The 14,235-nt window shown below is 45.0% G+C and overlaps 1 protein-coding gene across 19 annotated transcripts in view; it reads right to left on the bottom strand.

The window, feature by feature from the left end:
* CACNA1D (calcium voltage-gated channel subunit alpha1 D) overlaps nt 1-14,235 on the bottom strand; it is a 302,816-nt gene that overhangs the window by 133,828 nt on the left and 154,753 nt on the right. For 11 of the 19 annotated variants that reach the window (XM_078442946.2, XM_060631306.3, XM_060631292.3 and 8 more), the window contains exons 6-8: nt 10,208-10,360; nt 9,487-9,683; nt 2,650-2,753 (exon numbers count right to left, since the gene is read on the bottom strand). In XM_078442946.2, coding sequence (XP_078299072.1) covers nt 2,650-2,753; nt 9,487-9,683; nt 10,208-10,360 — 454 coding nt within the window. Of the gene's footprint in view, nt 1-2,649; nt 2,754-3,298; nt 3,403-9,486; nt 9,684-10,207; nt 10,361-14,235 lie in introns of those variants that run through there. The other 8 variants (XM_078442943.2, XM_060631293.3, XM_078442944.2 and 5 more) reach the window with 2 other exon arrangements.

Raw genomic sequence — 14,235 nt, 5'->3', positions numbered from 1 at the left:
TAATTCAGTGCTTTAAGGATTACATGTGTGCTGGTCTGGTGGTCCCTAAGGGGCTATGCAATGGAAGTCATCTTGCTTTTAATATTTACATCCCTCTGGTTTTGTGATCCCATTAGCGTTCCCTAAAAAAAAAAAAAAATCGTGAAGAACTCTAAGGTTGAAGCAAATTTTTAAAAATTTCACAAGAAAATGCATACGAATGACTTCTTTTGATTTTTTGATTTTTGATTTTGTTGCTTTGGGGACCAGTCAAGGGGGAGTCGCTGGGCAGAGGAGTGGGGAATTGTTGGGGAGGTGGGAGCATGTCCGTCATCATCGGTCTTCCCCCGCAGACGCCTTATCGCCTTTCAAGAGCCAGTTCACAGACATGCAGTCTTCACAGCCCCTTGGTCTACACCCCTGCTCCAGCTCTGCCATCCTGCACTGCTTGACGACAGTCTGCCCACCAGACAACGGAAGCCTGAGCCCAGAGCCTCTGTGTCTTAGACACCTGGTTTGCCTAGCCTCTGGCTCAGCAGGAAATGCTAGGCAAACTCGCAAGCATGACTAAAGGCTCTGCCCTGCAGCCTCGGTTCTCACTTTACACCGGGTACCTCTCCACACTACCTTCCAGAGTGGCCTCATGCTGGAGACCCCTCAGCGTGCGGCCCTTAGGAGCTGGGGCACAGCATGAAGGGACTGTGGAAATCACTGGGAAGTCTTGGATTTTAAAAATTCACATGCCATTGCATTCTCCTTCAGAAGGGATGTAGTTTTGCTTCGATACAAAAATGTTTTAAAATTACTTATTGTTTTCCCTAGAATATACCCCAGTAACCTGGTTGTTCCATGAGCGTGTACTGTTTTTATCCTCCATAGGGGTCAACATTTAATGCCCACCATTATAATAAGGAGCGCCTCCTCCCATCTTTTCCTCCCCCCCCCCCCCCCCCCCCCGCCGTTTTGAGCTGCTTCATCACAGCTGGGCGATGGCTCCTGCTCCGGGAAGCTCAGAGATAAGGCATGTCACTGGCACTGTTAAAATTAGTCGTTTCCATGGCCTCAGTCAGTTTGGTTGAACTTGGGAGACGTGGGGCGCCAAGGACTGCAGCACGGAGTTGCTGTTAACCCTGTGTGGGCTGTTCCTGACGCAAAACCAGAGCTGTGCTGTTTCTCCAGGGATAAATTCCACCCTTCTAAGCCCAATGCTAACCTGAGTCCACAGAGACTCATCAGGATGAAAGCACTTTTAAAGTGTTCAAACTTTAAAACAAGGGCTTGCAGGGCCATTCATCGGTAGACAGAAGGAAGCTTTGCTGGGAGTGGATGATGCTGTCATACCCTCAACTCAACCCAGTCCCCACTCCCCTCACCGGGCCATCTCTTGAGGGGGTCCTCCCGCCACAGCGTGCATCCATGGTGTAAAACTGACCACATATATTATCCCCTGAAGACAGGCAGGGCAGTTTAGAGGGTAGATGAGGAAAGGAAGCAGAGGTGAAGGACAAGCTGTGAGCCCTGCTCTGGAAAAGGCAGTGTTCAGAGAGATGCAACACAGGATTCCTCAGGGACTCAGCATTCCACAAAGGCATCGTACCCCCCGCCCCCCACCCAAGACACAGGCTTGGGAAGAAGAAGATAAAACAGGTGAGGATACACTCACGTGGGATCAAGTGTACCACCTCAAGTATTTCCTGAGGATGTGTGAGTGCAGTGGGTAACAAAGGCTCTTTCAGGGGGAGATGGGCACCTCCGGCCCCCAGCAGCGGTTATGTTCAGAAGCAGCTTCTGGGAGAGCCCAGACAGCCCCTTCTCCCTTCTAGGGGTGCTCCCCTTTCTGGGTGTCTGCGGGTGGGGAGGATACAGAGTCACCCGAGGGGCTTCGGACAGCATCTCCAAGTATGGGCAGGGCAGAGCCCAGGAATACCAGGATCCCCTTCCAGAGCCAACCTCCACTCTCTACAGAGACTCCTCTCCATGGGAAGTCATCCACTAAGTGGGGGCAGCAAACTGAAATTTCAAAAATGGTGACTGAGTGGTAGGGACTATAAGCCCCATAGGAAGTGTATTTGTAAAAGCTGGTCATTACTCTGCATTAAAGATTCCACAAGTTAAGACCAATCATGAATTAGAGGGATAGTTCTCATAATGACAGTAGCAGACAACGAAGCAAATAAATGACTTGAAGGATGTAAGATTTTTTGAAATTGTTCAGGGTTTATGTGCAAATCTAGGTTTATTCCTCCTACTCAATAAAATCTGAAACACCCTGGAAATATTCAAGACACACCATGGGTGACTCAAAAATGCCAGGTTATGTACTAAATGGGAATAAAGCCACGAAAGACAAAGGGCCTTTCCTGGGGGAGACCAAGGCTGGGACTCCTTTTACTCACTTGCAATCCACGTCTGCACATGGACGTACTAATGCACCTGGCTTCAGGGAACTGTTTTCATTAAATTAATAATGTTTGGCAAGCATCAGAAACACAGAACCTCACAGACAAGATACAGGCAGAGAGAATCACAGTTCAATCCAAAAGCAACACACAGAAGGCACGTCAGAGTCCACACACATGCAGAGAAGCTGCGGGGAGCAGCTGGGGGGACATGTAGAGCTGCCCCACACGTGGCACCAGCAGAGTGTGCAACATGGATCTGACTGCTTACCCACTAAGGACACCAAGAACCAGGTTAAGGACGAAAAATGAGCCAAGGATGATCAGACTAACAAAATACACCCATGGCCATTCCCATCCTATTGCATCATTTACCTGTAAAATGTAAGGAGATCAGTTATCAGTTATCCATTTACTAAAGAGCGGAGCCCCAGGAAGAGCTGCCAGACCAGACCACTCAGGGCTTTGAGTGAAGACTCGCTCTATCTTGTGTTTTCAGGTAAGGACAAGTTGTGCTGCTGAAATCTACAAATATGGCCCACCAAAAGTCAGCCAGGACCAGTTCATTTAGCTACTGTTTTGTACCAATTAATCTGCATATTTGGATCCAGACCAATAAAGCAATTATAAGTGTATCTCATTTTAGGACAGACAAAGGGCAGGCAATGGAATCTATTTAAATCCCAAGCAACAATGCTGATTAATTTCTGGTCAATAACCATTCCATAGCTTTCTTTCATAAAGGCTGGTGAGGTTCCAGGAAGCATCTTGGTTTGGGAAGCCTCAGCAGAAGAGAAGGCATCTCAGAGGACACAGAATGTGTTTGGCACCTACCCGGCCGCCCCCATCTAGCAAAACCTGTGTGGTCTTGGCAACCATCCTTAGGACTCTGCTTTCAAGATGAAAGAGGTGTAGCTTACCCGCTCAATACACCAAGTACAAGATTTAGTACGAAAAATGACCCAAAGATGACGAGACTGACAAAATACACCCAGGGCAATTCAAATCCCATAGCATCATTCATCTGCAAGAAATAAGATAGTCTCATAGGAGCAGGTTAATAAGAGAATCTAATAAAGAGTGAGGGTCACATTAGAGACAGCATTCTATGCATTGAATTAAACATTTACTTAGATTTGAATCAGAGACAACAGTAGCCAAGTCACATTCGCTATATATTCCCCACACACACGCACACACACGCGCACACACACAAAGAGTCATCAAAGTTTGGGGGCAAATAACAGCACACTTTGACACAGGCAGGGAAATCAGCTGGAATCTGGCTCTTTCTCACTGGAAACAGTCTTGATCATGGACTTTCAAAATAGATCTTGGTAGAGGACAAAGCTGGTGCTTATCTGGAAAGTATTTTCTACCCTACCCAAGTTGTTGGAACGTCTTGCTTTTAAATTTTGTAATGGTGGAAAAGTCTTAATAGAGACAAACTTGCAACATTTAATTCGGTAAGTTCTTTAAAAAAACACCTAAAATAATACATTTCCATTGGAAGCTAACTAATCCAAAGAAACCTAACCCATCTGAAATCTAGATTATCTGCCATCAGTGAGTGCAAGCAGGGCCAAATTAATGCAAACAAAGTACTCAGAAGTCAACTAGCTGACACACATTCAAGAGTGCTTTTGGGAATGAGATGTTTCCCAACTGCACCTGAGGACAGACCCAGGAGAAGGAAAGAATCCCTTATCTCCCCCCCCCCCCCCCCCCCCCGCCCCCATCTAGCCTTGACCTAGATGAGCCACCTGGGAGAGCTGGCTCCAGCTGTGAGCTGACTGACACCAGGTGAGAGAAAGCTGGTCCAAAGGAACCCTGTGCTGCTACTACTGGAACAAGCTCAAGCATCACAGTAAGTCTTGGCCCCCAGGGCAGACTGTCACAGGGGAGGTTTGGTCATGAGCAGCCTTCATGCAGGAGCAAAGAGGTGCTTCAAGGTTCACGGCTAGATGGAACTTGCCAGCAGCACAGGTCAGTGTTACATTAGGCAAACACTTCTCTGAGGAAGGAGGTGTTAAGGACCAGTCCAGGGACAGAATGAATGACCCCTCTGCCTGACTTTGCTGGAACACCCAGAATCTTTGGCCAGTAGAACTTATATGTAGTCGGGAAGAGTGACCGTTCTTGCCTCACAGGTGAAAGCCCCTTAGGCTTTTAAGCATGTGCTTTCTTCCACATTATTTGGCTCCAGATTTTAGCTTTACAGAATGAGGCGCAAGCATTTCACTATGTTTGCCTCACGCAGAAGCCAAACAGGAAAAGAGAACATAAAAAAAAAAAAAAAAAATGACCTAACATCTGTTGCCGAAGTCTAGGGAGAGGACATTAAATCCCTTATGAAACACCTGTTTGGCCACATGAAAATTGATGTGCTTAATAGAACTCGTATCACTCTGCACATCTTACACTGGCAATTAGAGTAATGAATGAACCAGGGCCGTGGCTGCAATTGTTGATCTAATTAAGCTGGATAAACTAATTTCAACAGGAAGGCACAGGGTAATTCTTCCAAAGCAACACCACCACTAAACTTATTTAAAAACTCAGTGTGTGGAAGAGAAGAACCAGGCTGTCCAGTGTAGTGGCCAGAGCCCAGCCTGGAGTCAGGGCCTTCCATGGAGACCTCTCTGGGCCTGTTTCCTCTCTGCAGGAGCAGTGCAGATGACAGGGGAGGGCATGCCCATGGGGTGAGGGAAGGATGTGCAAAGTCCAGGACTCCCAACAGGAGACCTCAGTCCCGCATAGTGCTGGCAAAGTCAGTGGCCAAGTCAAATGCTCTACCAGTCCTCGTTCAGGCCCCAGTCTGCTGTTCTAGGGAATGCTAGGAACGGCAGTCTGCTCCACTTGGGAGGGCACTTTTTTTTTTTTAATTAAGGAAGCTTTTAATTTCTTAGGTGTAGGTGTGGGACAGAGTCACATTTGCTTGGATCAGAAATATCAACTGGAGTGACAGCTGTGGGCTGGGGAGAAGGCCACAGCAAAGGCCACAGAAAACTGTCTAAATCTCCAGAAGGTGGGAAGAGAAATGAAACTTAGTATCTAAAGGCCAGTCTTTCTCCAAACAAAACCTTCTCAACCCAAGTCTCTTTTCAGAGGCTAGTATTCCTCAGACCCTATCATATACATAGGACAAGTCAGAACTGATAAGCTATTCTGAAAAATATCCAAATGAAAATAAAGACTCTGCTTGGGATTTTGTCTGTGTGGTCTTTATCAACAATGAAAAACTCAGCATGAGCTGAAGCATTTCAATTTAGATTCATTTTTGAAAGATTTGTATCAAAGCCATCAGGTAGTATCACCTGGTGCCTAGAAAATAACATTCTATTTAGTTTCCTTTTCCCCCCTCATTTCAAAGGCTGAAATGTACATTCATGTCTTAAATTAAAGACCAACCTAAGGCTTTTTGGTTTTTTTCTAACTGTTGAAAACACTACTGGGAACTTGGTATACCGGTTGGGGCTCCTCTGAGTAGGGAATAAGAGAGAGGCACAGAAAGGCAAGCCCTTGGCCAATGAGGGAGGAATTTCCCAGGCATCTTGAAGGAAGTAGACTGTCAGCGTGACCATGTGGACTTCCCATTCGAGTCTGGCAGCCAGCACCTCCAGAGGTGTGTTCATTGAGGAAAGAGCCCGGCACTAAGGCAGGAGGCCGTAAATGATTAATACATGAGTAGCTCTTTCCTGAAACCAACACTATTTCAATTTCCTACCTTTAAAGACATGTCTTTGAAGAATGTATTCTAACTGTGCATCTTGCAGATAAGAAAACTAAAGCCCAGAGAGTTCTGGTGACCTACCCAAGGCTATACACCCAGCCCTACCCAGCCTTCATGCTCTTCCCTTGACCTACACCCTGCTGCCTCCGTAGACAACAAATACGTGTGGATCAGATGGCAGCTTAATTATGCTTACGGAACTCACTTTATAAAAGAGCTCCACAAGAACTTTTTTTCTACCAGAAATTGATGATCCCACTCCCACACATCCAAACAGTTCTCTAAGTATGTTTTCCTGTATATTGGACCCACCTGTAAATTTCTCAAGACCCTGCCAGCCCTTTTCCAGAAATTCTTGAGAATTAAGGCATCAATGAGCTTGAGAACACTGCCTGAATATAAACTTGACAAGATGCAAAATAATCCCTGGCAAAGATTGTGCCCACTATATACAAACACCTGAAGGATTGAGAAATTTTCTTGCAATCAATATTTATAATCTAATCTCCCTAGTTATCTCTCGAGATGTTCCCTTTCCACCCTAGTTGTTCATAAAAACCGATATTTAAACATGGCCTTTCCACACTGAGGTGATGGGAGTGTACAATGAGAGGCAAGAGAAACTAGCATTTGTTGAGCACCTGCTCTATGCCAGGCACCGTGCTGGTCAAGGATGTTCTGTGCTGGAACACAGCTGTGTATTTTCCACCTGACTGTGGTCCATTCAATATTAAGAAGGCTTGGTGCCTTGGCTCTTGCTTATCTCTCTGATGAGTTAATAAATATAATCAATGAATAATTAAACCTGATGTGTTTCAGAGACCTTAGTGAACTGTATGGGAGATGACTTAGCTGCCCCCTAGTGTTCTACAATGGTTCACAAACCTCTGACAGTAGGGAATACCAAGGAAAGAGTGTTGGGTTCCAGTCTAGAGCAGGGTCACCAAACTATGACGCGTGGGCCAAACCCAGCCCACCACGTGCTTTTGCACAATGCTTGAGCTAAAAATAGCTTTTTCATTTTTAAATAGTTGGGGGGTAAAAATCAAAAGACTGTCTCATGACTCATGAATGTTATATAAAACTCAAAGTTCAGTGTCCACAAATAAAATTTTAATGGAACAGAGCCACACCCATTCATTTACATGTTATCTACGGCTGCTTCTGTGTGGCATAGGCAGAAGGCAGAATTGAGTGGTTATGACAGGGATATGATGGTCCACGAGGCCAAATATACTTACTATCTGGCCCCTTACAGACCCCTGGATCTACAAACCCCTGGATCAAGAACCACAACCACTTGCTATAGGACCCTGGGTCCTGTATGTTCAGTGGCCTCTCTGTATACCACTGCTTGGTCTTCAAAATCCAGACTTTCTACAAAGGGATACAGACTGGGATAATGTTGGCAAATTACTTGAGCTCCTCCATCAGAATAAAGATGCCCTGTAATTCACAGAGAATATAATTATTATATTGTCAAATTATTAACTCTGTCATGTTAATGATAGAGATAATAATTATGCAATCCTAGGCACTCCAAAAGCAATGGATACTTTTGTTTTTGGGTGTATGGAGTTTTCTCTCCTTTAATCACACATTAAAGAGTTTTCACTTGCTAGACGACAGGAAAACTGTCAAGAGTCCATGTGCAAAAATGTAAAATACGGTATGAAATTGTGCATTAGTCAAGGCACATTGGATCAGGCACATTGGACAATTCACTCTGACAACAGAGAGGACAACAGAGCTGAGAACAGTCACAGATTTTTTTTTTAAAATCAAGATGTTGTTTCCTGTACCATTTGCAGGGATGGGGAGGATCAGAGTTTGGGCTATTTGGATGAAGCGTTTTCTATTTATCAGAAACTTCAAGGCAAAACCAGGATTGAGATCTCAACTAATCTAACTAGGATTTGCAACTCAGAAGTTAACACTGACAATGAACCCTTTACCTAATTTGAAGGTCCCCTTGCCTTGGCCATGATCTTGGCTCATCCAATATAATTTCCCTCCTTTTTCCTCTTCATGAAAGACATTATCTTATGAATATATAGACATGCATGCCCACACACACACGTGCACACACACACACATGCATATTCTTTCTTTCCTAGGACAATAAGAAAAAGGAAGGGAAAAGAGAAACAAGATACAACATGTTAGTGATGCTTAAAACTTTTTACTAAACTGGACTCACGCTTTGGAGAAGATAAAAATATACCTTCCTTGCATAACATTGAATATATAGAGATTTCTACAATCCTGTAAGCATGGTGTTCATTGGTGAAGGGAAGCAAAACCTATTTAAAACCATTGTGTGCTGTGTTCTCTGAAGTTACAAAGGAATATGAAGCCCTACAGAGTATCTACAATGTAGATACTGCCAAAGCTAATTCTCAATCTGTAGGCCTTCTAACTAAAGACTGCCCATTCAAGAAAGTACTTTATTACTAACTGCCTTTTAACCAATAATTATTGGAATCCTGATTAATCTCATTTGAACTTGGGTTTAGGCTCAAAATCTGCACATCAGCTGGTTTTTCCCAGCAATCTGTGCCATGGAAAATAATTTCTAAACTTCTGTGAGCTTTTTCAAATTCTACTAAATAAATAAACTCAGCTCTGAGAAATAGCAGTTAAAATACTGTTGCTCTTCATTTATAGCAAAGCCTTCCGGCTCTGTCAGGAACAGAGAGCAAGACCTTAGCCAGAGAAAGGGCATCAGTCTGTTTTCATGGCAGGTTGGATGGGTCCACCAGCCCTGGAAGTTTGACGTGCCTTTCCAACCCTCTCTGCCAGAGTTCTATAGCTCCAAAGAGAAAGGAAGAGAGAGGTAGGGGCTGTGCTGGGCTAATTTATGGTAATGTTGAAAAGGCAAGAGGGAAACAGTATAAAATAAGGAAAATCCATTTTGGCCTTAAGGCTGCACTAAGTTCATGGGAAGCATGAAAGGGATCCAAGTTATATTCCCTATCTTTTGTTAGGATCTGGTAGAGCAGCCTACCTTTACGTAAAAAAAGACCAAGCCTGTGGAAGTCCAGGGGCCTCTTAACTTGGACAATAGCCCCTGGCTCTCTAAGAGTTTAAATCACAATAGCCTTGATCTTGGGAGTGACCTCAAAACAAGGACTCGCAGGCACACCAAACAGCACTGGGGAGTGAGGCAGCCAATACTACACAGCAGGTTTCTGGAATGGAAAGACCTGAGGAGGAAAGAGAATGAGTCTCGCTGAGTGAGGAGAGGGTCTGCTTTCCTTCCCAAAGAACTGACTTCCAGGGTTTCGTTTTCAGCTAAGTCTCCAACGGTGCTAACAAATGAAGCACTCTTATCCAAAGAAAGAACATTCCACACACTATCCTCCAGCCGCTTACCCAGTAGAGCACATCTGTCCAGCCCTCCATGGTGATGCACTGAAACACGGTGAGCATGGCGAAGGCAAAGTTATCGAAGTTGGTGATGCCCCCATTTGGGCCAACCCAGCCACTCCTACACTCCGTGCCATTGGCGGCACATTGGCGTCCATTCCCTGAGAACGCACACGGCGCTGGGTCCTCTTCAGCTATGACATCTGCAAACAGAGCACACAGGCTTCACCACTCAAGACACCAACACCAGGAAGCCCAGAGCTGGTAGAAGCTGAGTGCCCTTGTCAGAGCCTAGAACACCTGCCTCCCACCGGTGCTGTCTCAGACTCCCACTTGACCCTCAAGGTCCACTTCAAAGACTCCCTCTTCTGTGGCATATGACATTTAGGTACTCAGAATCCATTGCTCCCTCCTCTGTCCTGACTCTATAGAACCTTTCTTAAGCCTACAGACAACAATGCTAGTGATGCCTCTCATGTTCTAGTTTTGGGGGTACCTCATCTGGTTTGCCAGGACACATTACATAAGAAATCAGGATAGAAAAGGAGATTAAATCCTCATTTATTCTGAACACAATTCACACTAAGAACTGGCTCAGTACATTTACTGGTATATTTGGCTCCCCCCCCCCCCCATTTTGTTTTAGATTTTCCCCAAACCATGTAAGTTATTGGGAGGAAAATTAAATTTTTTAAAGCTAGGCTAGCTACCATTTTTCATTACTCACCTGAGTCAGCAAAAAAACATGTTTTGTGCATTTTTCCAATAAAAAGTTCCAATCCTATAATAGCATAGATTATGATTACAAATAATACCAAAAGGGCTATGTGAAGGAGGGGAACCATGGCTTTTATAATGGAGTTCAGGACAACTTGTAAACCTGCAAGAGAGAGAAAGAAGTTTGTGAGCCAGGGAGATTCTTTAAGGAGATGGATGGATGGATGGTTTTATATATATATACATACATATATATACATATATATATATATGTATGTATATGTGTGTGTGTATATATATATATATATATATATATATATATATATATATATATCCTGCTCCATATATGACACACAGTAATAAAATTCAAAGAGATATTTAACATTAAATTAACATTAGGGGCACCTGGGTGGCTCAGTTGGTTAAGTATCCACCTCCTGATTTCTGCTCAGGTCTTGGCCCCACAGTTCATGAGATTGAGCCCTGCATAGGGCTCTGCACAGACAGCATGGACCCTGCTTGGGACTCTCTCTCTCCCTCTCTCTCTGCTCCTCCCCTGCTCACACTCTCTCTCTTTTAAAGTAAATAAATAAACTTAAGAAAAAAAAAGAAAGACATCACTTCTGAATGGGGATAAGACAGAGGACTGGGTAGCAGTGCCTCTCTTGCTAGGGCCCAAGGGTGGAAGAGGATGGATTTCCACAGGTGGGCCTGGGAGAGGGGCTGCTCCAGACAGAGGGAAGAGCATCAGAAGCATGGCAGGTGAGCCAGGCAACGTGGGCCAGGCCAGTGAGTCTTGGTTGGTGGTCAAACAGTGGAGAGAAGATCAGGAAAGAAAAAGCAGATTGCAGCTAGGTAGCTCTGGGTTTTAAACTTGGGTTACAGGGCCAGACTTTTCTCCATTGGCAAAGGCAGACTCTTGAGAAAGAGGAACAAGGCAGTGGGAGGCGAGGCCAGCAGAGAAGTCATTGGGGAGTGCTGGGCTCTCCAGGCAGGACAGCCTGAGGATCAGGATGAATCTAGCAGCCCAGTTTGAGAGGAGGAGAAGGTGCCCATGGAGGCAGGGACTTGAGGCAGACCTGTGCGCCTGAACAAAAACAAGAATGTCAAAAAGGAGGCTCTCCTGGATTGAGGGAGGGAGTGAGAGGGGCAAGAGCCCCCTTAGACCCAGGATGTTTGATGGCGGGCCTAACCTTAAGAGGGTAGTGTGCTGCCACTGCTACATGGACCTGAGAGATGGGGCAACAGGAGTACCCGGAAGCCCTGTATACAGCAATGCTCAGAGCCACAACACACGACAAGACAGACTGTGGAAGGAGGGTTTGTGGAGCAGTACTCAGGTCAGGAGGGGTGGGCAGAAGCTGGAGACTGAGGGTGAGTGCTGGGCAGGAAACCAGAACCCACACTGCAGCCAGGCTTCCTAATTCCTGTGTTTAGCATCTTGGTTCTTCCCCCCCACCCCACCCCAACCCCTGCCCAGGAGCACAGCTCCCTACACATATTCAAAGAACAAAAGAGTGTAAGATGCCAAGACACTAGAAGCAAGTCAGACAGAAATCAGAACACACCAAGTGAAGAGAAGAATATTCATTAGCGATAATAACAAAAGTTAACCATGATTGGAAGTCCACGGAGAGACGTGAGGGATGAGATGGGGAGGGTAAACCGAGATTTCACTCAAGAAGAGACTATCTTTCCAAGACCCATATTACAACCTAAATCCTAGGTATTATCTTCAGATAGTTAAATGTTCAAATGGTTTTAGAAAAACAAATGATTAATAAATTTTTAATGTTTTCACCTTCTATCAGAAATAGATAAAAAGAAGTATCTGCTCTTATCTACTTGGACAGGGGTTTGTTTTTTTGTTTGGAGGAATTTTTTTTTTTTTTAAGACATGGATGGTCCATTCAAAATCATCTGGCAGTTAGTGCTTCTGAATTCTATGGTAGTGAGCTGTATGTTTCATGAACATGTTTGTTCATTGTAACTACTGTATTTCAGATTGGCCAAATTTATGAGATAATGAGGTTTATCTTCATGTGAACATGTAGACTTTCCTGACATTGGACTCCTTTGTACATAATCAGTGTGTACAGTAGAGCTCATGGGACTCCAGTTAAGGAGAGAGTGGGATGGAATGTGAAGAACACTAAGCCAGGAACAGGAAGAAAGTGTGTCTGCTCCCTTTTGGCCACCCACTGGCTATGAGAATCTGCACAAGTTGCTACCCCTCCACAGCCCTCGGCTTCTTTGTCTAAAAGATGATGCACAGAGATCAAATGATCTGTAGGGTTCTTTCCCATTTGATGGTCCAGGATTCTGACAAATATTATCAGAGCATGGATGGTTAAGAACCCCATGAATGCCTGAGGCACTCCCTTTTGAAATACACATTTACCTCCCAACAAATAAATATATATTCACGAACAAACACAAAATCATGTCTTATAGAACAGTCTGAATTCTCTATAGAAGGAACAAGACAATTCCCAGGTAAGTGTAAACAGTCACACCTTCCCTGGCATTTCTAAAAAATTCAGAGTTCTTAAAAAATCACTAGGTCCCAGTTGCCAACCAGCATGGGAAACATCAGGACCCAGAGCCTCTGACCCATCTCCCCAAAGCCCAGTGGGGGCTGATGTGAGACATGGATGTCCTCCACTAGCACAGTGAATAAATATGGGCTGAAAAGTCCTCACACAAGACTTAGGTCCCCATTTCTCCCCGTCCACCTCTGGGACAGTGTGATGCAGAACTCCATCACATTACAAAGAGGAAAAGAAAGAAATATAGTTTAAAACTGTTCTCAAGAGCATCTGGGAGCACAAGTCATTTAGTGAAAACCTCATTAGGCAAGGAAGCCACAACAATGATGTAGGAGTTCGGAGAGCTTCACTGGCCAGTCGTGCACGTGCAAAGCCACAGCACCTGCTTGTCCTTACAACACACATTGTAAGCAAGCTGCCCTGTCATGTGCTCTTTGAGGGGGAAAAGGTTGTCGTGGTTACTCTGAGATCAGATTACGCTATAACGACTAAATCTGAAAGAACATGTTTGCTCACTGAACTTTTCATTTCATCGTGTTACACATAAGAGAACCAGTCATTTCCAAGGTATTTCTATTTTTCTCAATTGCTTCCAGACAGTTCTGTGGTTTTGACTTGTGCTGATCTTTTTCAATGAAAATAAATGAACCATCTGGAAAAACAAGTACACATAAAACACCACTTCCTACATTTTCAAATGTTAAATTTGGAAATCTTTTTTTTTTCCAGAGAATTTTTGGTGTGTCCTGAGTGCCAACAGGTTTAATAAAAATTTCATGAAGAACTTCTGGAAAGGCAAAAACATGATCTGTGCTCTTTTGATGGCTTTATGAGTCGTGAAAAACAGACACACCCTGTCATCTCAGATCCTTCCTCCAGCCGGAGCAGGCAGCCACCTCACCACCACAGTCCCTGGAGAGGTGCTAGGACATCTACCCTCACGTCCCCAGCAGGGGCATCCTCGCAGGGGCAGAGCCCAGCGAAGCGGCATGCTCCGTGTTCCTCAGAGAAGCAGAAGCAGCCTGCAGCTCCTGGACAGAGCACCGACCAGACATCCGTTCCAACTCAGGTGGCATTCAACCTGGCCTAGACGTCCAGAGCAAAAAGCAGACTAGGACTTGGCATGGAGGGGTACACACCCTAGTGGAGAAAATAGCATCTCTCACCACAGAGGGCCACCTCTGTGCTCCAGACCTTGAACTGGGGACTCTCCCCATATTATCCCTTTCAGTCCTCACAACAACCTGCAAGCCAGTCCTACAGAACCCCAGGGAAGACCCAGAAGCATCCACCTCTCCCCTCCCAAGAGCCAGATGGGCACAACTCTTAATAGTGGAGAGCAGAGTAGACTCTTTGGGAGTCCAGCCTCCTGCTGCTGCTCGCTTTGAAGAAAGGCAGTTGGTTGTGAGCCCTCTGTCACCCTCCTCTGCACAAACCACCATTTTCAGAGGGGGCAGACCTGGGAGCAGGAGGAGGCTGCAGCAGCAAG

The sequence above is a fragment of the Panthera onca genome, chromosome A2, assembly GCF_046562875.1.
Source record: "Panthera onca isolate mPanOnc1 chromosome A2, mPanOnc1 haplotype 2, whole genome shotgun sequence".
In the NCBI taxonomy this organism is placed as follows: Eukaryota; Metazoa; Chordata; class Mammalia; order Carnivora; family Felidae; genus Panthera; species Panthera onca.
The sequence above is the reverse complement of the archived record's forward strand: the minus strand, read 5'-3'. Positions and strand labels throughout refer to the sequence as shown.